This window comes from Falco biarmicus, chromosome 1 (genome assembly GCF_023638135.1).
Source record: "Falco biarmicus isolate bFalBia1 chromosome 1, bFalBia1.pri, whole genome shotgun sequence".
Taxonomy (NCBI): Eukaryota; Metazoa; Chordata; class Aves; order Falconiformes; family Falconidae; genus Falco; species Falco biarmicus.
In genome coordinates, this window is record NC_079288.1 from 20,529,228 (window position 1) to 20,555,367 (window position 26,140).

General features: G+C 40.5%; 1 protein-coding gene across 6 annotated transcripts; it reads right to left on the reverse strand.

The window, feature by feature from the left end:
* Window positions 1-1,426: 1,426 nt before the first annotated feature.
* RABGEF1 (RAB guanine nucleotide exchange factor 1) lies at window positions 1,427-25,932 on the reverse strand. 6 transcript variants are annotated; one of them, XM_056353526.1, is made up of 11 exons: window positions 25,815-25,932; window positions 15,351-15,536; window positions 12,783-12,949; window positions 11,614-11,733; window positions 9,459-9,479; window positions 8,379-8,545; window positions 6,705-6,786; window positions 5,775-5,907; window positions 5,288-5,379; window positions 4,663-4,919; window positions 1,427-3,650 (listed from the first exon to the last, which is right to left on the reverse strand). In XM_056353526.1, exons 2-11 carry the CDS (start codon window positions 15,527-15,529, stop codon window positions 3,252-3,254), a joined length of 1,617 nt encoding a protein of 538 aa, XP_056209501.1. In that variant the 5' UTR covers window positions 15,530-15,536; window positions 25,815-25,932; the 3' UTR covers window positions 1,427-3,251. The 6 variants fall into 6 exon arrangements, with proteins under 6 accessions (XP_056209501.1, XP_056209493.1, XP_056209518.1 ...); XM_056353518.1 differs by having other exon boundaries at window positions 8,379-8,548; XM_056353543.1 differs by lacking the exon at window positions 9,459-9,479.
* Between the last annotated feature and the right edge of the window lie 208 nt (window positions 25,933-26,140).

Here is a 26,140-nt window from a genome sequence, read left to right on the forward strand (position 1 = left end):
CACTAGCCCTGCACACATCTCTGACAAAGGGAGGGTGGCTGTAGATAAAGGCAAACGGCACGTTAATCTCCTCCGGGATACCCACATGAACTATCAAACCCTTTCGCGCTGCAGCACGTGAGCTTCCAACGTTCAACTCTTTATCCGATGGAACACTGCTGCTCTCCCCCCAAACCCCTTCACCCCCCCCCCCTTTTTTTTTTTTTTTAAACTCCTGTTAAAGAGCACCGGCTATATGCATCAGCACCTATCAGCATCAGATCTACCTTCAGCACGAGACACCCAGCCACAACAGAATACGCGCTAGAGAATTTGTAAACGTTGGTAACTGGGCAGAAGGATCAATATAATTTTCTATTTCAGTTATGTGAAACCCAAGACATACAGTTTAATTAACCAACACCTCCTGTCAAATATCTTCTTTACTACAGCAAAATAAATAGTGAATACACATGCAAAGAAGTAGTTTATAATGTAAGCTCCAACTCCTAGTAATGAGCCGCAGTCTTCATTTTCATTAATACTGAGCTAGTAGTGGGCTGCTGAAAAAAACAAGTAATTTTGATACTTGCACAGCTGCCTGTATTCCAATTTACTTTTAAGACAGTATTGCAATTAAATTCTTTGGTTCACAATAACTTGTTCATAGGTACTATTTCATACTGCTCCTGTGGGAGCAGTACCAACCCTCTGGTACTGCTTGCTCGAGGGTTTGTCGAGCCCAGAACTGATGCAGCATCGTCCCGGCGCGCTCAGCAAGCAGCACCTCACAGCACCCTGTGTGTGATGGCCTGGCCACTCTGAATTTTTTAAAAATTTAAATAATTAATAACTTTCCAGAGTATCTGGAAAGATATTCTGCAGTTATTACTAGGGCAACTGAACTACCTCACTTTTAAGCAAGAGAGAAGTATTTACCTGTTTTACCTACAGACAGGTCATTCACTTAATAAAATACTGACCAGGTCTTAATGAGCATAGTTACTCAAACACTGGAACGCGAGCTCCTGTCAGAGCTGCTCCCAGCGTTGTTATTATCCAGGCTACACTACGGCTAGGAGCAAACCACTCCTACTTGCTAACTTTTAGATGAGCTATGGAAATCCATCTTACCTGCCCCACCAGGCTTTGGAGGGTATGTCTGCTGAAAATACTCACGCTTTAGCAGCTTGATAACAAGATCGCATATGAGTAAGAGATACTTCAGTTACAAATGTACCAGCAAGTCATTCTTAACTATTTAATGACTACAATGATCCTTCTGCAAAGAAAAAGACATTGTTACCTAAGACTTGCGCTTGAATGGCTAAGAAATGTCTCTCTCAAAACACAGAGAATGCAGAAGCAGCACTGTATATGCACATTAATCATTAACGGCACAACAAAACCCAGTGACGAGATTTTTAGAAACTCATTAACAAGGGTATAATGTACACACTTTTATTTAAACATGGCAATTATCACAAAAGCTAAAAGTTTGCTTTCCCCCCACCCCTCCTCAGGAAAACCTGTGTACCTGGACATCAGAATTAGCACCTACTGTTTATAGAGAGAGAAGAAAAAAAAAAAAAAAAAAAAAGACTTTACAGTGTTATTTACTGCAAGCACTGGTCAGATCCTAAGCAACTTGGGCACTGTGAGACATGGATACATTAAATAATTTCTTATGATCATCTGATTAGCTCATTGCTTCACTTCAGCAGTGGAATTTTGGGTAGCTGGTTATCTCTGAAACACTGGGAATAATGCATAGTTCATAAGGCTAAATACATTTGACAAAAAAAGGGACAAATCACAGTTGTGGTCTGAAATTATTGCAGTGCAAATTTAAAACAACAGTGTTTTTAAAGCAGTGGAACATAATAAAGAGGTAGGTACTTTCCTCCTTGATAGTAAGATTTTAACATTGCTTAAAAGTGGTTCAAGCTAAGTAGCTTTATGTTAGATATCTCAGGTACACAAACAAATAATGGCAGACTGGATTAACTGGAAGATATTTCAAATGATATATAAAATGTTTCACTGGCATAAAAAAGTTATATTGCAAGAGGTTACTTTTTGCAGAATGAGCTAGTATACTTAACTTGAAATACACTGATCTAAACTCCTAGTGACAAAGCGACATTTACCTTGATGCTCAATGCTTGAGAGCAAGGGAAGCCCCTTTGCTAAAGAGGGTTGCTGAAGATCAGACAACTGGTGTTCTGTGAAAACAGAGTGCACTTTTCTGCTCAGAGCAACGACTCATGCTTCTAAAAAGCAGCCTCTAATTATATCAACTTATTTATCTACCAGGATTGTCAAAAAAGCGATCAAGACCTAGCCCACTGATGGAAATTACTAGGCAATGCCAGAAAAGAAAGCCACTTCTGGTGCATCTCTTGCAGTGGCCCCTCCCCACCCCTTTTTTGTTCCACATTATGCAATTTTTAAACCTAAAATTTCTTCCCATTTCTGAAGCCTGATTCAACACTCTCTTCAAAAGCAGTAGTATCAGCACTTACGTGCACCACTGAAAGCTATCAGGTGTACTGACAAAGCAGAAAGAACATTTACATGAAGAAATGTCATATTTAAATAACTTTTTTCTTTTTTTTAACAAAGTAGATTGAGATGGGTGTCAAGTTTTCAAATCATTACAACAATATCCTCCTCTGACTGGAATTCATCAGTTATACCATCTAGCTTACTGAAACACTAACAGTGTGCTTGCCTTTATACTGCAATATGATTTAACTGAAAGGTGCTAAAATGAATACTTTTATATCATTTTCACACACACACAAGATGTCATGCACAGCTGAAACATTAGATTTTTAAATCTATTTACAATTTTACATATTTTACAATATATATTTAATCTTTACAGCTACAGAATAAATTCAGACTAACATTGGTACCTTTTGAGTTTCTGCTGGAACTCAAATTCAAGTTAAACTAATTATTAAAAAGAAGTAAGTGCATGCCTAGAAGGAAGCTTTCAGGAAAGATGTCAATGGACTAGTGTTGCTTAAAAATTACATTGGTTTGTGTAGAAAATTTAAATTCAGTTCAAAAACCCACAAAAGCCTAATAGAAATCTACTTGACTAAAATAAATACAAGTCATTACACTTAACAAAAAAAATGTACCTTTAAAAATGTACTGATTTAAGCTCATCTGATTTTTTTAGCCTTAAATTTACTTCCCTTCCCAAGTAGCAGATAGCACTAGGTGAAGATAATAATGCTTTTCAATGTTAACACTGATAATTACCCTGCATAAACCTGAGGCTGCAGTGGTGGGGGCAGCTTGTCATTCTCCACATTTTCAGAGTCAATCGCTGCTAAGGCTTGATTTTTTGGTTTTATGTCTAAAGGATATTTCTCAACAATATCTTGGACTTCCTTTGTAATTCCATCAGTCCAATCTATCAGGTCTTTCTCAAGCTTCTTGGCTTCATTGACAATTCTTTCCTGTCTCTCATTCAGCTGAGATAGGAGGTCTAAGTTTTTATACATTTGCTTAACACCCAGGCACACATCAGGTGAAAAACTGTCAGATTCTTGCTTCTTTGGGGATGTCTGCCCAGTCATAAACCGATCAAAATCTTCTTGGCTTAGATTTAAAGACTGAGCATCCAGTTTTTCAATGAAGGCCACAGCACAGCACTACAAAGAAAAGAGAAAGTATCACTGCGCATTGCAGATTGGAATGTATGTGTTCCATTTTATTTTATCCTGCTGTTAAATCAGTAACTCTTTTATTTAATGTCTCAACAGATTGCTCCTAAAGAGCTTTTCCAGAAGCTAAATACATCAGACAGTTCATATGCCTCTTTCCTCTCCCCAAAGTCTAAAGAAGCTGAAAACTCTGAGAACAATACAGGAAGGACACCACTTCAGTACTGACCCACCGGATAACGTACGTTACAAACCTCAGGGTCACGGCATTTTGGAGGTGAGAGAACAGAAAGAACATGACAACTAGACAAAAGCACTGTATAAATATTTAATAATGTGCTCAGCAGAGATCTGCTATGTTCTCTATTCCTCTTCTGAAGGAAGGAATGTGAAAGCCCATCTTACCTTGTAGATGCTCTCCTCCTACTGAAAGGAATTTCTAACATTTTAAGTATTTCATTCAACTACGTATTTTCCCTCAAAAATTGCTTTACAATGAAGTGCAGAGAAGCCAAGTTCTTAATCGTAATTCCTTCTAAGGTACACAATCACACCAACAAATGCCTCCTGCAGAAGCTTTAAAAAGCCCATTTACCTCCACAGGTTAAAGTCCCTTGAAGAGACAAAACTCTGATGGGCTTACATGGGGAACTTTGCATCCATAACATCTGCGCAGTCCAAACTTGGGATTTTATGAACAAATAGTACTTATCTACTCACAGAATAAAAATATACCCAAGTCTTAGCATCAGACTGTTCAAATAAAAGAGTTTAATATTACAAAGAATGCAAAGCACTGTCTGGTTTGGAAAGCAGAGAAGGAAAAGTGAGGAAATACAAAGCAAAAGAACTTGCTGTACTCTAACTAACCTCAACCACTGTTTGTAAGATTAGTTTTAATTTTCCTTCTGTGTTATGCTGTGTTTGCCTTTACTGGGAATTCCTACATCCAAATAAAAGACAGTTTTATACAAAATGTCAACACTATTCCTGCACTTACCAGATTGGTAAAATAGTAGCCGTCTTCTCCTGTCATTAACCTGCTTGGATTACAGAAGCGTGTTATATACTGGATATTAGACTGCAGACGGGGCGGGTTTCCCTTCAAAACAATGTATATAAGTGTTGGAAGAAAGTCATCAGCAGAAGCTGGTTCATTTTTTGTGATTTTAATAGCGTTAAATATATGCTTGCTGCACTTGGTGATGCATGCTAATTTATCACGAGGGACACGCTTTGAATCCATTTCAATAATATCTGTAAGATAAAAAGGTTCTCAAATCATTAAAACCATAGTAATCAAGACACCTGAATGAGTAGAACACTTACTGGACAAAACTAATATTGCATCATCTTTATCCCTGGTGCTTGCTGTTCCACAAAAGTATCTGTTTATTCAACCACTTCTTGGTTCAGTCCAAGTATTTCAAATAGATCAGATAAGCCTAAACACTTCTGTAGTAGAAAAGTTATTCCTGCTTCACAGGTAACATACTAGTCCAATACCACAAAGGTTCCTGCAAATCTAAAAGCCTGGACCCCTTCTGATGACAGCAGAAAACAACGTCTATGAGCAAGACATAAGAAATTTAAAGTTGTAATTGTAAACTTCATCATTCACAAACCTGTAATTGCTTTTACGACCATATCAGAAACTTCTGGAATTTCTTCATTGACAGGAACACACAGCATTTGTGGAGTTACCCAATGCAAAGCCCTATGACAAGAAAAAAAAAAAAATTAAACTGTTCTGTGCCAGTAACATTCAGGTGTTTGAAACCAGCTGGTTCTTGAATTCAAGGCACAAGGAGTGCTTTGTGTAAATGAGGCACCAATCCAGTCATAAGCTAGTTTATTCCACTGAAGTAATTTATTTCCAGAAAAAACACTTCTTTCTTTGCTATAATTTAACAAAAGCAAACCAATTAGTTTTCCTAATTTAGTCGCTTTCATTACTCATTCTCTTCATTCTGTTTCTTAAATAAAGTGCTTTTAACACTTTTGGTTAAAAAGCTTGCCATTTTTATGTGCACAGCAAAAGATTTTTAACATGCTTGATCCAGAGCTCGTTTACAGGACTGCAGATTACTCAGCCATTTTTGAAAGACTCACCTGATTCTCTTTTGGACAGCAAGATCTTTCTTCTCATCATCAGTCGTTTCAGGGCAAAAGACATATTTATACTGTCGAGTCATAATGTATTTTTCAATCTGATCCATTGCTTTCTCAACCTTTTCAGGGGACACTGAAAGGTACAAATCCCAGCCCCAATACATTAAATAAAATATTCTGTGGCTCTTGTGAAGATTTATTACAAGTTGGTCCTAACAGCACTGAATCAGTGCTACTAACTTGAGCTAACCTGAGTTAATGAAGAATGGATATATTGGGAGTATTTTCACTCTCTACAGCAGAAGTAAAACTACAGTGGTGAGAACAGCACAGTGACATGCCAAAGTCAGTACATGCACAGGTTCACAACGAAGCACATTCAACACACAAATCAGGTTCAGCTCCTTGTAGCTTACAAGAACATTGCTTGAAAATACAGTCTTTGAGAATAAATCCAGTCAAGTCTTCCAAGTCCTCCGTTCCTGTTTAGGTCTAACAAAATCCCCAGGTATGTTTAAGCTGTGCCACTTACATACCAGGCACATAAAAGCAGTCCACAACAGAAAGACTCCCCCTCACTGGCTTCTTATGCATTACAGTGTAATGTAAGGCTCACAGTCTGTTAATTGGGTAGAGACTACACATTCAACTTCAGTTTTAAACAAATGGTGTTGAATTTAGAACAAGAAATGAAAACAACTGGACCCCATTTAATTGAGAGTTTAAGAAAAACCTGTAAAACCAAGTAATTCAGACTGCAAAACTTTATAGAACTGGTGCTGCTGGGAATTGTTCTATGGTACTAGAATTCTTTAATAGCATTTCTGAAAGCTGGTTAGGAACGCTTTCTTTTTACTTGAAAATGCAAGAGGCTTTATGCTCAAATCATTACTTTTTCAACAGAAGATATGAGGAAGAGGAGCACGGTACCTTTCCAACGTGTCTGTAATTTCTCTGCTACATTTTGATAGAAGTCCTGGGCACATTCAGATTGCTCCTCAATACTTAAGTCCTGTAACAGAAAACGGATTAAGTGTGCATATGTGGAAGAAATGGCAGCAATGCCTCTGATGTTTTGTTTTTGTTTAAGGAAAGCGTCCAGCTGCAGTAACAGTCTGAGAATGCAAATGTATTGTCAGTGGTGTTTATGTTGGCTAAATCATATTCAAAAATTATAAGAAACCAAGACGTACTTGGCTCTAACATGTGAAAGACTCATGTTTCTTTGCTGAACAGATTTATAGCAGCAATGGAATTGGACAAGTGCAATGCTGTTTCCCCCTGCCCCCCATCCCTGAGTAACAGCAACAAAATAATGCAGACTATTAAGCAGAATCCTTGCTCCCAGTTTTGTCTCTAACTTTTTAGAAGATTACAGTATATCAAAAAACTGAGAACATAAACCATAATTTGAAAGAATATCAATACAATAGACACCTCTAACAATGAAGTTATTATGAAATAGCTTCACAATGTTATTTGTGAAAACAACACCTTCTTTTGGACATTAACTAACTGAGCTACTGAAGAACACCACAGAGGTTTGAAGAGTTAAAGTTAACTTTACCGATCAAGTCACTTTTCACCACTAAATGGCAACATAAAACCATACATTAAAAAAAAAAAAAAATGGAGAAAGAACTTAGTTCTGAATTCTCTAAGGCCAAAAACTAGACAGTTATCCTGCACACAAAGTCTCAGCAATGATGGCAATGCTGCATTTTAGGCCTGGTTTACACGTAGTAGCAAACAGGATGTTTTGACAAAGACTTCTTTTTGACTAGCACGAACTGCCAAGGAATCAGGAAGTAAGAGTACCTTCAGTGTTTTTAACCAATAACAACTACACACTATTTTCACAAACTCTATGCTCAGAATGAATCAGTTCTAAAAGAAAAAACACCTCCAAGATGTTTTCAAAGTGAACGGCATGCAAGATTCCATCAGAACTCCCTTTAATTTACAGTCAAATTTGAGGATGTAATTTCAGCGACTACATAATAAATAAGAAAGGTAGGGGAAGAAAAAGAGGTGTGCTGAACACTGACTCATTTCAACCATAGGTGGCACTACACACACATTAATTCATCTTTTTAATTTTAAATTTTCATTTTTATTTTTTTTAATGGAGAATTAAGATGTAACTCTTATTCCATATTAAAAAACCCCACCACAGTCAAGTTCCCTTTCCTCAAAGAAAAGGAGATATGTGGGTTGATTCTGTAATTTTTAGTAACTTTTTAGACTTAAGATATCTAAAAACTCATTATGTAATACACCATAATTTCCACAAGTCATATTGAACTAGAAAACTGTTTGTTCAACAGACTATGTGGGATTTATTCCGAACTAATTTATTTGGGATGCAAAGGAAAGTTCGTTCAGGATACCCGAGATACCGGGGCTGGAGGGTTTCTTTTGTCACATACCACATCAAAAAGCAAGGCATTCCAAATTTAAGACTGCCACTAGATCATTTGGCTAAGTTTATCAGCTCGATTCCTGTGTACAATATATAAAGAACAAACTGCTGGAAGAAATGCAGCATTTTTTTCTTTCTCTCCCTAATTTCCCTATTTTATATGAAAGGCATGTAAAACTTACCCTTTTATGATTCATTGTGTCCAAAAATAGTTTACATTGCTTATAGATATCTTGTCCAGGCTTATGATATGTCTTGAGAAATTCTATGAATTCCTTGGATACTCGGTCTGTCTCGATGCTAGCCTGCCGGTTTATAGAAGGGCTGGGAGCCTTGGCTTCTTGGATCTCTGCTGAGAAAATTTGGGCACATCAGATTAGCTTTTTTTACACTGATGGATGAATTCAGGAAGCATTTAACATGTCTTAGAACTTCAAGTTGTTTTTTTTTCAACTGTGCAGATGAACGAGCATTTATTTCTCCAGCTTTACTAGGGAAAAGCTGGATATTATGGAACAGAACTCTAGGAAAATGAGTATTCCACTGAAGTGAAACATTTATAGCCACATACCCATTTACACGAATGGCCTTTTTATTGTATTAGGAGATTACTGTAACACGGGCTTGCTTTTGGATTTCTTACATTTTCATTCCCAGGTAAGATATCTCCATAAAATCAAGGCTTCCAGATGGAATTCTGTAGCAGTTAAAGATAATGGAGTGGTCCCTTTTCCATTCTCCCTCACTTTTACATTCCTGCTCCTCTGCTTGCACCAACACAAGTACTCATTCAGCTGGCTCATGAAGTAGCTCAGGGAGTACTAGTTTGGGGCAGTCCTAGTCAGAAATTAGCGTCTCTTTCTGGGGGTACTTTTCAGCTTGATCAGCTCCCCAGGCTGGCTTCCCACCAGTTCCCAGGAGCAGGAGCAGCGCAAGAGAAGGAATAGGGAGCACAAGGTTGGTGCAAACGCAGCAGCCCTTCCTTGCTAGGCTGCAGATGCCACAGAATCACGCCTGCAGTGCAAATGAGAACTTGGCCATTTGTGTTTCAGCAAGAGCAGAAGCACCGCGTCTGTTCAAGGAAGAACTTCCTTGGCACTCAGGAAGGAGGCAGGAACACAGACTGCACACAGCACTGGATGCAAGTTTATATAGCTGCAACCACAGAATTTCTCCACACAAACACATCTGATTTTCCAAGGCATGTTGCAAGTTAATTGGACTGATCCAACACCTTCGCTACCCAAGTTTAGTTCACCCACCTTTCAACTTGCCAGCCAACACTGTTCAAAATGAAGGATTGAATAGAGATGATGTAAATGAATATGATGAAAAGCAAGCAGCAGAGAGACAGAAAACATGAAAATATTCATGGTCAACACGATACAAACATACCTTTAAATCTGAAAATATTAACATGCACAACACAACAGTCCTTGTTTCAATAAGCATACATGCAGAACTCCAAAGTAAAAGGAAATAAATGGGATTGGGGTATTTAACTCGGTGTGTTTAATTTGGACTTGAGGTAGCTCATCTGTTTGTTTGTTACTTGCTTTTAAAGAGATGCAGCACTTTAGTAAATTCAAAGCTGTACAATCCAGTGACTAACAAGCACCGATCATCTGACCAAAGCACAAGACTTGTTAGGACCTCTACACTTCAGCATAAGCTTCTCTGGATAATAACGTGGTCAGGTACCATTACAACGTCTATGGCATTTAACTCATAAGAATGGAAAATGGTTTTGCAAAGATTTAAATTTCAACTGTAGCAATCAAGATAGAAAATACGATTCAATCACCTTTCTAGTTACACAAGAGCACTTTTCCAGAGGGATTTCCTCCAGTCTTCTTTATACCCAAGATCCAAAGTAGAATGCTTGTATAGTATTCAAGCTGAACAGCAACCATTACTATAGGTTGATCTAAATTTATCACATTTAGTACTACATAACCAGTTAAGCAGAAAGCATAGTTTGGAAATAATAAAGAAAAAAAAAATGCTACCACTTCTGAAAGGGCAGAATTATAAAATGTTTTTTCCAAGATCAATTACTGAGTTCAAAGAACAGTTGAAGATTTATTTACTTACTTCAGCGTTGAGTTCACTATATTATAAAAATAATGAACTTCATTCTGCTATTTGACCTTAAGGAACATGAATATGATTTTTTCAGTCACAAATTTAAAATAGATTATTTTTTAGTTACTAGAGAGATGTAGTCAACTGAGGCAAATTACTGTTGAGGTAGGCATGATGTTAAAAATTGAATGTTAGAATGAACTGTCTTTTTAATGAGTCCCACCAAAACTTACATGTAGTCACTCAGAAATGTTGCAACTTCAGTAATCTCTATGTTAAAATCCTGATTTAAGGAAAATGAACATGCACTGATTACTAAGGACTGCAGGAACAAACGTACTTTCGGTAACAAAATATTTTCACCTTTGCCATGTACTTTGAAAGAATTAAGTCTAACTAAAAAGAAGCTGATTATCAGAACAGAAATTCCATTTGAATAAGTTAAAGAGAACCTAGTAGAGGAGATATGCCAAAATGAAAAGAGCGAGCATGGGAAGAGTTAAGAAAGGATCACCTTTACAAAGAATAAACACTATTAATATTAAAATCTTTCTCAAGGCATTCTACAAAAATGCTAGTTGTCACAGCAGAACATTAGCACTCCAGTGATTCACTATGGTTGTGCCATGGTCGTGGATCTGAGTCCAAGCCAAGAATATAAAAAAAAGGGTTTGTCATTAGCTCTACTATACACACCCATTCATCATCTTCATCTAATTTGCAAAATAAAGAATTGTACATCTTCACAATTTCTTTAGTCAGGAGAACATATCAGAATTCCAACCAAATAGCATAGGACAAGATCCTAAAGCTGTTTGCATCCAGAGTTTCGGTATCCTTTTGGTTTAAATGAAACTAGTATGTCTTCTCTTGCTATGAAATTGTCTTCTTGATTAATATAACAAACATCTGGAGATGTTTTGAGAATGCAAGAGTTCTTGAAGTGTGAACTACTAAATTGAACTAGTTTCAGCTTATAATCAGATTTATAATGGCAACCTGGCATTATTTTTTGATAAAAATATGAAGTAGCTACTTCTTACAAAATTCTTATTTTACTGAAACTGCATAATCCTTCAAATGCCATCCTAAAGTAAAACTCAAAAGAAGCTTCACCTTTATTCCTTCCTATATTCTCCCTGCCAAAAAGCACAGAATTGGTTTAGAGATTCAAGTTTACCTCAAGATGCTGGACTTGCTTCTTTTGCCATCTTCATATTCAACAGCACATGTTATAACTGGCACAACCCTAGTTTGTACTTTGCAAAGCCCAACCAAGAAGTAAGCTTGCTAAAATCAAGCAGACAGCTTGCTCAAGCTGTGCTGCATTACCTTCAGTAGGGGAAGCCAGTTCCCAGGAGGGAGTAAAAATCTCCTTCAAATCCCTGAGAATGTTATCAGCATTTCGCTCCCTCCCAAGCTGTCCTTGCTTAACGATTTTCTCTTGAGCCACTGAAATAAATGCAAAAGCAAGCAAGACACCAAGAGTGGGAGCATGTCAGAAGAGACAGTGAAGGGGATAAATAAAGAAAATATGGAAAGTGAGAAGAATGAACATAAAAAAAAAAAGTTTTTACTACACAGCTGAATGCCTCATTTAGCCAAATGCTGCCCATGCACCAAGACAAATTCTAAGATGAAATTCAGACATATTTAGAATTTCTTATTACGGAAATCCATCGCCTATAAGGCTAAGATAAATTAATGTTGCTTTTTCTTCTGAAATGGCTACTCCACAGCCTAGCATTTTTCAGGTTTTGCCCATATAAGTTATTGCTATGCAAAGACTTCAGTGCCATGAACCATTCTTACTTGTACCACATGCTGTAGAATAAACATTCAGCCAACCACAAACTTGACAATCACAACCCACATACACATAAACACAACTAAGTTCCCTTTCTCATTTATTTTCATTTAAAGGCACCCTTGCTTACACATTTCCTTTTTTCCATTAAAGCTGTCAAAATGATCCATTATGGCAGCATCATCTCATATTTTATATCAGCATTTCTATCACATTTAGAGATAGCAGTTTGTTAGAGGTGACTGACACCCAGTACCTTTTCTCCTGCGTTCTTCAGGAAGAGTTCCCCTTCAAGAACGAAACCACAGCATCACACTATGGTTGACTCACAAATCTAGCAAGAATGTGCATCATATGAACAAGATACTTCCACTCAGCAGTGCAGCGGTAGACCCCCACCAAGAACACATTTATACTACACTTGAATGAAAGAACTCCTGTATAACACAAACACGGCCACAGGTTTAGAAGTGCAATGGTCTATTTAAAATACATCTGGCATCACCCAAACGCTCACGTCTTTCTGGGTTTTCAGTAAGACTTCACATACAGCAATCGCTCTCCAGAAGCATCATTATTCCAACTTTTTAACAACTCACAGAGCGCTACTCTGCTTTTTAGCACAATACATCCATCAAAAACACTTTCTAACTTAATTTGTTGAACAGAACCATTAGAAACAAAGGAGAGTTACCCTTCTTAGCTCCTGTTCTGGAAGAAGCAGTGAAGAACTTCTTCACAGTAGTGACCTTTCGTGTTTTCTCATTGGTTTTCTTTTCTTCAAATTTTGAAAAGGTCAGTGACTGTGCTCCTTGGGTACTCTGGCTGCTGGCATATGCTTCTTCCTCCTCACGCTGAAGCCTGGAATTAGAAAAAGTTAAGTCTAATTTAAGTGCTTAAAACCAGCACAAATAAGCTGATTTCCTGTGTAATAAATTAATTACTCATTTGACATGCTAATTCTCCTCTGTGTCCATCTTAATTTCTTGCTTCCTAGCAAAGCTTCACTACATTACGTCCGCTCTTTCCATGTTGCAATGGCAAAAATGAGGGAAAGCTCAAGATGACTAGGGAAGATTAAGTAGTACGGTCAAAAGAGAGAGGACTGAAGTATAATCATGGTCACCTTCCCCTCATGCCACAAAGGTAGAGGTGAGGGGAAAGACTATGGAAGAACTTCCAATAACCGGTTCATTTGCCTTCCTCCCTGCCATCATGTTCCGAGTTTCACAACCTATTACCCACAGGCAACCCCTTACCATCTTACTGAAGATAAAAACTGCGGCTCACAGCTGAGCAAGTGAAATACCCTGCCACAATCTCGGAAATATTCTGGGAACTAGATCATTGTCGTCATAATTTGTTTTCAAAGTCTTGGTAATACGAATGTTTGAATGAATGAATGAAGCAAACCACTTCACTACAACACTGATGGGTGGTTTGCAAAGACCAAGCCCATCTTTTAACATACATGCACAAAGTAGGGGAGGGCAAACATACTGATCCTTCAACAGCTACTTTTCTTCCTATGCAGGAGGATTAAAATAGGTTAAATTACATTGCTCAACCTTTTAGCATCTTGAAGGGCAATTTTCTTTGAACATCCATCCAGCTCAGGATGGACCATAAATGGTCATGCATCTGCAGTCTCTTGAGGTAGGAACTGTGTCTTATCTGTGCTGACAAGCCTGTCTGTTCACTACAACAATCACAGCTTATCTGTGCCTTTAGCATCTCCCTACTGAACAGCTACTTATTAAAGAAGTCCTTAAATGACCCACTTCATTGTCCACAGACGTTGTAAGACTGACAGTGTAACTATCGACTCAATACTTAGATTTTTACTGTTTAAGCCAAATTTATGGCATAGGAAAAAAAAATTACACGTCCTCTGTACTGTACTCAACTGCTTACCTGGCACCTTCTGGTTAGGCTAGAAAAGGTTTCAAGCACTTCCTTCTACCTTTCCTTGCAGTTCATCTGTTCCAGTGCCAGACAGTAAAGAGAACTTTAAAAGCAAACAAACTACTTCGAGGCCTAAGGTAAGAAGGTCTAGGGTATTTAGGTATCGGAAAACTTAGGGCTTCCAAACTATAACCAACAGTATGGACCCAGCTCAAGTTCACAGAGCTTCCAAAGATGTCACCTGCTTCAGGCAGGCTGACGTCAACAGTGAACTTAACGCCTTTTTTTTTTTTCTTTCCCCCACAACGACCTTGGTTAACATACCACTAGGTAGCTCAAGTTCACCAAAGGGTTCCAAACTCAAGTGCAGTCAGGTCTCTCTGGCATTTGTACTTCTTCCTAGAGCTCTGGCATACACCACTAACACATTAAGGTAAGTGTATGTAGAGAATCTGTGTCAATATGAACAAACATCTTGGCCAGCTCGTGTCAACTGCCCATCAACTCCATAAACAGCTAGATGCTCTTCTATCTCAAGAAATCCACATAGCCCTGAAACAATTAATTCTGAGTGGATGTCATGTAACTCACACCTGGAAGTGACAAAAAGGACTGCCGTAGTACAAAGAGGATGTTTTGCCGTATTTCAGGCAGTGGATAATGCTTGTGCTTTGACCCAAATCCAACAAAAAGCAGTTGTAGCTGCTCTTGTTTTTTCATGCAAGCATGAGAAGCATGCAAGCGTTTCTCACGCAAGCATAGATTTCCTTGAACACCTATTTTCACAGTCAAGCATTTATCACACCTGGAAAACTAGACTGCTTTGCAGAAAATACACGCTTAGAAAAATTACCTAAATTATTAATGCTAAAGCTTTGATGCTTTTGGGTTTAACCCTTAACCATAACTTTGAATGAGTGACCACAGACAAGACTAAACCCCATTTTTGAATCAGTAGCTGAAATGTAAAACCATTGCAATGACTATATTCAAGACAATAACTGCAATCTCCAGAGGCAGAGGTGTTTTAATCAAAATTGTCACTTTCACCCTTCCAACTGCTAGTCAGAATTACAGATTTCACTATGCAAATTAGGTCAAAGTATTTGTTGAGATGTTGGAGGGTGTTTACAGTTGTTACTTCGCAGACTTTCTTTTGAAACCTCTTAAATTAGAATGTCATAAATATTCATCTTTGCATCAAAGGGAAGATTTTTATTCCTGCTGGAAAGGTCAAATTTGAGAACTTATGATGAAACTGAGCCAGAGCACATAGGACTAGAAAATAGGAGACAGGAATAGTCTTCAGTGAAGTCACTCTACTGTAAAAGATGAACCAATGAAGAGGGCTCTTTACCGCTCTGCCAGCTCCCAATCCTCTTGAATCTGTTTCTGCCTGGCCTTATGGTATTCCTCTCTCCAGCACTTGGAGCAAAATCCCTGCCAAGCAGGATTGCCATAGTAACCACATCCCTTCTTGCACAGTAGCTCCGACTGATCAACATGAATTCCTCTGCGTTCAGATTTCAGGTTCATTTTCTTCCTGTTTAAAGAGAGAAGGGTTACAAGACAGAAACATGATAATGGCCTGCCAGAAATAATTTCTTTTGAAGGCTTGCCTTTTAGAGAGAAGTCACCTGTTTTAATTATTTAACAGTCCCATAGCAACAAAATAAAGGCTACAGGAGGAAGGGCACAGTTATATAACCACACAGCCCCCAAAGCCAACTGCAGCATTGGGATGTGTTTGCATAGCTCTGACCTGCAAACAGCACGAGACAGCTGGCCCAGGGCAGGCCAGCAGTACCAGTCGCGCAGCTACGTACACATGTGGAAAAAGGCACAAGTCTCTGATCTCACCAGCACATTATTCCAACAGTCGCAGAGGCACAAATCAATGGAGGAAAAAGAAACGGAGAAAGTTACAGTCACCAACTAAGGAAGCAAACTGAGTAAGGGGCAAAACGTAAACAGGTTTGTATTGAGGCTGAGACTGTCTTTGCAAAGAATCACACGGGTGAGGCTTCAGGTAACGTATCTTTGGCCTCAAAGAGTATGTCTTCACAGCACAGTCAGGTATCACAGCTAACCCAGCAGGGGACATTAACATAGATGAGGCACATCTCCATTTCCTTCAGTACTCGAGTTACTTCAGAGTCAAGTTGGGTGTCTATAATACAGCACAGCTCTATAGAATTTCTATATAGAAACTGCACAAAAAGATTTATTCTCATGCCTACACCACCACTGTGCAGAGCCTGTCTTCCAATGTTCCACCCCTCCTCTTTCTTTTCTTGCTTGACAGAAACCATCCCACATGCCAGCTTGCTCCCAAGGGCATTTCTACTAATCTGTTCTAATTGTAAATGCTGGATTCATTTTAGGAGAAAAGCAGCACAGGATCACCTGCATTTGCAAGTTTAAGGTCTGTATATTAAAACATTAACATTCGGTTTGCAATATTGACACACACAGACACCAGAAATATCACAGCAAGGCACTGGAACGCAGGTCTTTGTCAGCAAATCCAGCCCCTTTTTCTTCCTGCAATCCTCAGCAGAAAGTGCTTTGCATAAGCCGAGCAAGCCCTTTGGCAATTCAGTTTCTTGCTCTCACATTCATAACCAAAAGTGTCCCTAGGACATCCTTCCTCCAACAGGAAAACCAGAATATTTTTAAACCAACACTGTCCCACAGTTTGAAGACCCTGCCCTCGCCTCCGGCACATTACTTAACATCACACAAGGAAAACAGAACACACGTTGGGATGCAATGTACGGAAAGCAAGATGAAAAGTGATTTTCTTAAACTGAAGAACATCAGTAATTGTCAAGAGTAATCTTGTTTTCCTCTGAGATCCATAATGACCCCTACATTCATATGTTTGAGGAATGTGGACCTCTGGTTGCTCATGTTTCTGCCCAGCAGAGGTTACTCACCCCTGGAAGCTCCTGCACGCAACAGTCTCAGGAGGAGCCCCACACTCTTCTCTGGGTCATCCAGTGGAACAGACATGATATGCACAGCTGTCAGTACCACAGGTAGTTTTTTCTGCTATAGGAAGTAACAGCTATTTTGTTCCAAGCAGAATTACATAAGATCAACCATTTTAAAAGACTGATAATGATTAACATTTCCCATTAATCTAAACAAGTTATTTTAAGTAAAGTAACAGGAAACACATATGATTTTCTCTGAGGGGTGAACAAATTAAATATTCCATCTTATGTAAGTATTAAGACTCCTTCCACTAACATCTTTTCTATCTTTGAAAGAAACGAGTTCCTAAAAATAATCTAAAATAGTTTCACTGTAGAGACCTGTATATTGAGGGAATCAGTTTCTTAATGGCATATTTTATAGACACACATTTTCTCATTTATATAGATGGAAAGCAGCTGAATATTCTCTTTCCCACAGAAAAGTCTGACAGCTAAACAGACATTAATGCGCTTTTGCAAAGCAAAATAGAACAACTAGATTTTAAATACTTGAGAGCGCTTTACTTCATTCCCATATGGACAATTAACAGAGGAAAATAAGCTATCACAAAAATAATTTGGTTTTTGTACTACCTTCATTTTCTGATTCCTCAAGTAAGGTCTTTATGCTGACTATAATGGCACACAGATCTGCTGACTGACAATCTATCTACCAGACCAGAAATTAAACGTCAAGTGTTTGTCAACTGCACAGCCTGGGACAGAAACTGCATGTTGGCAGTATTTGCAAACACAGCCCATTCTCAGAGCATTACACATGCCCTTTATCACCAATTCTGAAAAGAATGGGGAAGCAAAAGCTTGAAACTCTCCAATTGCTTCTGATCCAGTTTAAAGACCACTTCCTAAAAACAGAGGCTGCAGCAGCATTTTGATTAGAGACTTCTATTGCAGGTGCCTGTACTGGAAAAAACCACCATGCATAAAAGTTTCAATACTGCCATTAATGGTAAAGCTGATCAGTCTGAATGCTTTTGTTGTAAACTACAGGGAGCTAGCTATACAGACACAACAGATCAAAAAATTTTCATAACAAACACTTCAGAGAAATTTTACACCGATCCCTATCACCCAAGGAAATAACATCCCTGATCCTATCACCCACTACAGCGGAGTAAGTTACAACAGTTTGGCAATTGCAGTCTGTAAGCCAATTTCACAAGTTCAAGTGTTTGCTGTTCTTATTCAAAAGCACCGTGCTTCAGATACTCAAGATTTTTCAAAAACTAAAGGAGCAGAATTAAAGAGATGACCTTGCTTCTACCTCACATCAACGTCTTGCTTTCTGAGAGCGTAACAGCATACTGTTTCTGCACCAGCTGCGCACTTTCACTATCTCTATACAGACGCACAAACATTAGCTTTCTGTATCCACAGAGTAGCCACACACTAGTGCCACAAGTGCCTTGGCATCCCACTAGCCTTTGTGTACATCAGAACTAAAAATAAGGTTCTGTTTAGTGTCACAGTTCAGCAGGTTTCCCTGGAGTAAGCAAAGCAGTCTCTTAGTAGCCAGATTCTTTTTTTTTTTTTTTTTTGCACGCTTTCAGGAGATGTTCGTAAACAGCTGCACTAGAAATCAAATTGTTCTGTCTCCTCCCCTTCAAGCATTTTCGATTGCAGTTACATCGGTTTCAGATCCAGGGACGAAAGAGGTCACCCTGAATCAGTATGAAGAAATCCCATGCTGCACTTTGAAGGAAGCAGAATGCCTCTGCTGTAAGACATACAGCCACTACAAAAAAAGTTTCAGAGCCAATTTTTGCAGGTCAACATTTATATTTTAACAAACAGAATAACTCAACAAGTTTTAATAAATTGAATATGAAAAATCCATCTCAAGTCAACTTTCTGCAACTAAATCTCTGTGTACTTTATGATCTTCCATTCCTAAAAATGTTTTGTTGGAACTTTTGAGTGTCCAAAATGCGTTTTTTCTTTCTCTACTTCCTTCTCTCCCACTCCAGCTAAGGGTGTATCACTCTTTATTCAAAGATCAACTCCTCAGTGTATTTGCACAGTCACACCACTTATTTTGCATGGTCAGACCTCTTATTTTCATTCACGACCTGAGCTCACTTCTGAGTAACATAATCTAAAAAGAAAGAGCAAATTTGTTGTTCTCCTGGAGTCAGAGAGGTTGGCAGGCAACTCTGAACAGCTTTCACACTGCCTCACCAGTGAGAAGCCAGGAAAACAATAGTAAGGAAGGTAACAAACTTCCACATTAAAAAAAAAAAAAAAAAAAAGATTAAAAAGTCATCTAATCAAGAAGGGTAACAAAGTACCAGAAGATCAGATCTCAAATAAAATTAACTAGTACAATTTGGAGAGGTGCACTGCACCAAACATCCTTTTCACATGTGCTGTATCCCAAATAAAACACTACTCAACAACTTCAAGAAGCACCATGTCTCCCTCCCAGGAGCAAACACCTGTAATTAATTTAAAGTATACTCATACCTGCTTTGCTCAACAAAGTCCTTCAAGTAGTTCTGCTGTGTATATCATCAGGGAAAGCAGAAAATACACTTCCTTACACATCTCACAAACACCATGATACAGAATCTTCTTTTCAGCTTTTCTGTACCGGTACTAGATCTCATCAAAGGTTAGTATCTATGTTAATTAGCAGCACCCCTTTAAAAAGTTCAGAAAAAAGCCAGGCTCTTAAACTTTGTTACATCATGACTGCAACAGGGGATTTATTCTGGACAACTGCAACAGGGGATTTATTCTGGACAACTGCAGCACAGAAAGCTGTCCCATTGCTGGCAATCAGCGTATTTGTACCACAGCTAACAGTGGACTAGACTGTAAGGACACCAAAGAGCTCCTTGTCTTACTGCCACATGCATTCCCAGGCCAGTACCCACTGGCCTGCCAGCATACCCGCTACGAGCTGCAGCGGCTGCCCACAGCTGCAGCTTTCCATGCTGTTCTAGACACCAAGCTTTATTTTTGCAAACTGCAGAGGTATCAAGAGCAGGTGAATACTTGTGCACTGTTGGTAGATGAAGCAGACGACGCGTATTATGTTAGATATAATGGAAGGGTTGCACACCAAACGTCTCTAATGACAGATCAGTTCTCCTTCTGTAGCTTTTTCATAAGCATTTTAGAATATTTAGTTCTGTTATGATGCCTAGCATATGAAAAAACCCATCCCACTGTGGTTTAATTCAAAATTCGCTTTATACTTGCTTTAATGCAGTTCATTCTGAAGATCTAATATATCTTCCTATCCACACATTTTTCCTGTTGTACCTAGATTTCTCTAATTTTCAGTTTATTCAGTAGTATTTTGAGCACCTGTTCACTTAGAGCAAATACTTTTTTGAAAAAGTGCAATTACCAGCTCAGAGGTTTCTTGTCTCTTGCTCACACCCCTAGATTTTTCCTGTCAAGTCTGTCATCCAAGAAGAATATCTAATAAACCATAGCGCTTACTTGAGAAAATGGAAATTCACATAAATTTTCTCGGAAGGATAAACCAGCTGTCTGCCCAACAGTTCCTCTGTGACTCTGTCAAAGCTGCAACTGAAAACATACGTGCAAACAGCACAGGGTTTCGGTTACCACAGTCATAGAAGCAGACATCTGAGCCAAAACCAGAAAAACCAACTTTTCTGCAAAATACCGCTGGCTGACAGCCACATCACTTTCCCTGAGTCACATATTTCAATCTGCCTTTGAAAATTTACTAAAGAAAACACAGAAAGAGTTAAGACATAGGAAACATGCATTTTGTTGCAAGTATTATCAAAGAAAAAGAACCATAAGCATTAAGGCCAGCCAGGGGTGGAGTTGAGGGGAAGAGCAGAGGAAAGAAGAAACGGTTTTTCTAAGCAATGTTTTACACTGACCTCAAGTACAACACTATTCATTGAATGCGGGTGCTTAAAAAACCCTATGGTCTAGTTTTCAAGGATCTTCAGTTTCAGGTCTTAGGAGCCCACATTTCTCATGGGAAGCAATAGGGATACACTGAAATCAAAGGGATTCCATCTAAGCATTTAGTCTTCAGACAACGTTGGCAGACTGCAATCTACAACCTTAATTCCCTACACACCGCTGCAACAGCTACAAACACCAGAACACAATCTACCACAGTCACCAAACACTGGCAGCAACACCCCGCTTCCATCCAACTTAGATGCCTACATTCCTGTACGGGTCTAGTCCCCAGCATATCAGGCTGGCTGTCCAGTCTCTGGCATCTGGACCGCTCATATAAAAAGACACCCAAGTTCACCAAGAACAGTGCAGAACTAACCAGGTTGCACTGACACAGAATTAGGCAACCAGATCTCATTTTACTTCTTTTTTCTCTAATGATCTTCCATTACATTCCCACAGGACTAAAGACAAAATCTTCATGATCAGTACTATTTCACAATTAAAAACTATGGGATAAGAGGGCTCAAAAGTTTGCCAACACCTGATGATCACATGTAATCTCTTGATAGGCAGGCCACTTACATAAAGCACAAAACTAGCTGTAAGTTTCCAAGAGCTGCTCCCTCCTCCAGTTGTAAGTCCACAAATCCTTAGGCCATTTTGGTCAGTATCCCGTAATGGGGACTGAAGTAACAGCAATTACTGCTTCAGGACGTTGTACCTTTTGTATCAGACTCAAAAGCTCTCAACAGCAACAAAATTCTATATTCTAGTTTTCCCACAAACCAGATTAAAAAGTATCAGGAAAAATTCACAGTGAACTTATTAAAGCAGGTATCACAGTCACAGTAAAGAGCAAATGCATTCTTAGCTTTTATGTGGTATGAAAAAGGGGCTCCTTTCATCAAAATAGGATCTGTCGCTAAGGGCTGATTTAACACACACATGAAAGAGACTACACTTACATAACACATTCTTTTCAGCAATAAACCTAAGATCATTTTCATAATGCATCAGGGCTTCCAAAGACTGCAGACACAGCTTTGGCTTCAAGAAAAGCACTGTGTGTGAAATAAGCTTTGGGAGTAGTACAGATTTATCAAGAGTTCAGACACCACCAGCTTGTTTTTCTTGTTCCTTTCTACCACGTACCTGCCTCGCTTGCCAGGGACTGAGTAGGCAGATACCTTTACCTTCGATGCAGACTGCACCACTGCCACGACAGGCTGTTGACTCTTTCATCAACTATTTATCAGTTCTGGATTGCTTAGGTCACCTCTGACGGAAGAGCTGGTTGGAAAAGTTCACATATCAAAGTGGATTAGAAAGGGGTCTCATTTAACCAATCTATAGACACCTTTAGTAACAGGCAATTACAAGCCAATTTATAATTATTACAAACTATGAAAAACAGTTTCTAAATAACTCTGCATATTAAAGCAGTGACTTTGTAAGACTGTTCTGTAAATAAGTTTCAATACCAGTATCGAAGTTCATTAAACGTACCTAAAAAAAGGAAAAGACTTCACATAACAGACTTAACACAGGCAAGCTGGCACAAGGGTATGAAACTGTCTTTGACACCTGGGAAGCCTATTTCAGTCTTCTACACTTCTGACCACAAACAAAACAAAACAAAGGTTCCTAACTTCAGAATCCCTCCTTTTGCATTTGGTTTGGTTTATGTTTTGTGTGTTGCTTTTCCCCCCCTCATTCTCTTTACCTTACTCCCTGAAATCAACAGATTTCTCAAAAAAAAACCTTGGCACAACTATTAGCAACAACCTACACCAGTCTTTCCACTGGACCGAAGCGAACGTGGCTTGATTCTTCAAGTTTAAATATTCACACCACTCAATGAACAACTGATTCTTCTCAAAAAAAACCCGCAAAAAACAAGACAAAAAAACAACAACAACAACAAAAAAACACAAAAAAAACCCAACCAAAAAAAAAAAGGATGTGCTCCAAAGAGTGTTCACTATGTCTCACACAGTATCACTCACTGCAGCTGCCTGGTCACGAATGGCTATCCCCCAGGCATGGGATTTTAAAGCAGGAAAAGAAGAAAAACTGGGAAGTCTCCAAACACACAATTCTTACAGTAACAGGTTGCTGGTTTACATCTCACTAGTGCCTGAATAGTACACCATATTTCACATCAGATCAAGAGAGTTGTGAGTCCCACCTAAAAGCACAGGCAACTTCAGTTACTGAAAACACATTTATGAGGTAAGTTAGAAAGTACATCAAAACCGAGCAGGTGGAAGGATGGGATCGAGTTAAGATCTCCAAAGAGCAACCACTGACCCAAATGTCACAAAATTAAGAGCCACCCAAGTGTTGAAAGAGTCGTGATTCATGTGTAACCCTAAACATTCAGGCATGTAATTAGCAGAAGGATAATTACACATGAGCTAATTTCCTCTAAAGGAAAGGGTGGGGCAATATGATCTAGGAGACTCATGAACAGAAATACAAAAGCCATTAGATAACTTAGGAATTGGGAAACACCGTTGCTATCTTTGCAAAATACGTGGTATGAGTCTTCACAGTTCTAATGTGCATCTTTCTCGCAATCAAGAAATTTCAGCTGTAGCAGTTGTTTCCTCGTATAAACAGGGCAGGCTGCTAACTAATGATCCTGATCACCCACCTGAAAATAACCGCACTGTTTGGTACTGTAATTTGATGGGAAATTGCAGCCACTACTTCAAACCTCTGAAACCTAATGGCCACGAGGCTCCAACACCCTACCCACAGAGCTCACCAGTCACTTCCATGTGAAGACATGCTTCCCCTCTCCAACATCAGTACAGACCTTAAGTTACAGTTTTGTTTGTCCACATCAAATTCTTAATTTGCCCACAGCAATGACCACTCAGCCAGGAGCAGCATGCACTCATGAACCAAGAGATTGTGTCTCACCATCTGCATGTGACACATAACTGCACTTTTAAATGAAATCACAAGAAACATCTAAAAACCGCTTTGTACTGCTTGACTGGGAATTCAAGAATATGAAGACGATTAGCTAAAACTTCTAAAATCTCCTCAGAACCAGCAGCGATTGGCTTCTTCATGCTCTGTGGTTTTGCCAAAATGTCAACCACACTCACCTGGATACAGATGAAAGCTAAGTTTGCTCAGAGAAAAACTTCAAAACATCTTTTGCACTTCATACCTGACTTGTTACTGACAGCACTTTAATAGGACTTCACAAGCATGACTTTTAGGTTTCGTTTTAGGTCACAAGGGGGGGACGATAGCAATAACTGGGGATTATACAGCAAACATCAGGAGGGGAAGGCAGGAGTTAAGAGACTGTTCTAGCTTAGGTAACACTGCAAAACACAATTAAATTCCAGAATCATGAACCATCTTCAAGCTTATTACCATAGATTGTTCTGTAAAGTGATCTTATGAATTGGCATAATTTCCTTTATGTCCTATTCTTCACTTTTATTGTGTGTTGGTTTGGGTTTTTGTCAGCAGAGCACTCCATAGAGTTACAATGCTCTTCCTAAGCCTCCTCCTTGCAAAACGCTTGTGTAACCATGTCCAGAAGGCCACATATCCAATTCCAAGTAAAGTACTGTTCCTGGAAAACTCTATGTCCTTCTATGCCGATCGGTCATTAGTCCCAAAGGAGTCTCAGGTAACTGACGGACCAGGAGCTGCTCAGTACACATCCCAGGGCACTGCACTAGGAACTGCCAACACAAAGCGCAGCTTCCAAAACAGTTCTGTGACCATGAGATCAAAGAAGGAAAGTACGCCAAGTCTTACCAAACAACACATTCAAATCACAACCTCCAAAATGCCACCCTTTCTCCAGAACTGTGCAGTGCCACCAACTCCCAGCACCGGGCCAGACCAGGGCCCCACTCAGCCCAAAAAAACTTTTTATTCCCAAGAACCCCCTCAGTCAATCCATCACACCAGCGATGGTGCCCCTGCCACAGACCAAGTCACCGCAGCCCGCTAGGATTTAAAAGGGTGCGGAACCACGCCTGAGGAGAATTTTTTTTGTTGCTTCAAGCGCGTCATCCATCAGTTGGTGCCTGCCGCCCTCTGAAAATGCTGCCACTCCCTGCTTCAAGGGAGCAGCCCGAACACCGCACAGGGTGCGCGGTGACAAACGCTCACAAAGGCACTCGAAAGGTGTTGCTCAGCACCTCCGACACCCTCCAAGCTTTGAGTTTCAAGGCCTCCAACCCCCAGGCTGACAAGGAGAAGCCATGCTGCCGTAATACTTACAAGCAAAGGGGCAAAACCCCCTCGGCCCTCAAGGAACGCGGCGGGCGGGCAGGCGGAGGGGCTGTATTAGAACGTTATCGGTGACACCTTCACCTTGATTGACCACTGAAACACGCCCAGAGAATTAAGAAATTATTAATAATTAAAAAAGCCTTTCACCTTAGGAAGTGCACACGGAGGAAGCTGGTTTAATAAGTCTCTCCGTATGGCAAGCCCCGGGCCGCCGGGGGCCGGCCTGCCCCTTCCCTGAGGAGAGTGGCCGGGAGCGGGGCCTGAGGCGGCGGGGCCCGGGTTCAGCCGCCCCTGCCACCGAGAGTCACACAATTATAACGACCGGCGGCGGAGAGGAGGAGGGGACGCACAGACGACAGACTGGCAGCCACCGAGCTGTCATCGTCACAGCTGCCGCGGCGGGGTAGCCGAGCCCACAGCCGGGCCCAGCGGCACAGTCCCCGGGCAGCCCCCCGGCAGGGAAAACCTACCCGTAGCCGGGCACAGCCCCCACGGTGGGGAAGCCGAGCCCGCAGCCGGGCCCAGCGGCACAACCCCCGGGCAGCCCCCGGTGGGGAAGCCGAGCCCACAGCCGGGCCGAGCCCAGCCCCCGGGCGGCCCCCCCGGCCCCTCAGCGAGAAGCGAAGCGGCCCGGAGCCGCGGCTCACCGGCTGCCCCGGGCGGCAGGGGGGACCCGCCGCTCCCGCTCCGCGCTCCTCCCGCGGCGGCGCTCCCCTCACAGCGGCGCGGCGCTGCTGCCCTCGGCGGCGGCGGGTGTGTCCTCACTTCCGGGGGCCGGGCCGCTTCCCGGAAGGCAGCGAGGGGCGGCCGCGGGGCCCGGCAGGCCTCGGGGCGGGGGGGGCGCGGTACCGTCACACACCGCCTGGAACCGGGCTCAGACCCGCGGCCCTGCGCGTCTCCCCCCAGGTCCTCGCTGCCTGCCCCCCCAGCCCCCCCGCCTCCCGCAGCCGCTGGGGCCTTCAGGGCTGAGCCC

Excerpts from the sequence above, each read along its gene's own strand:
- RABGEF1 (XM_056353518.1), bottom strand. The coding sequence starts at position 15,529 with ATGAACCTGAAATCTGAACGCAGAGGAATTCATGTTGATCAGTCGGAG. Across the intron at positions 9,480-11,613 it reads ACTGGCTTCCCCTACTGAAG|TGTTGGCTGGCAAGTTGAAA; the intron begins GTAATGCAGCAC and ends CATTTTGAACAG. Across the intron at positions 4,920-5,287 it reads GGTCGTAAAAGCAATTACAG|ATATTATTGAAATGGATTCA; the intron begins GTTTGTGAATGA and ends TTTATCTTACAG.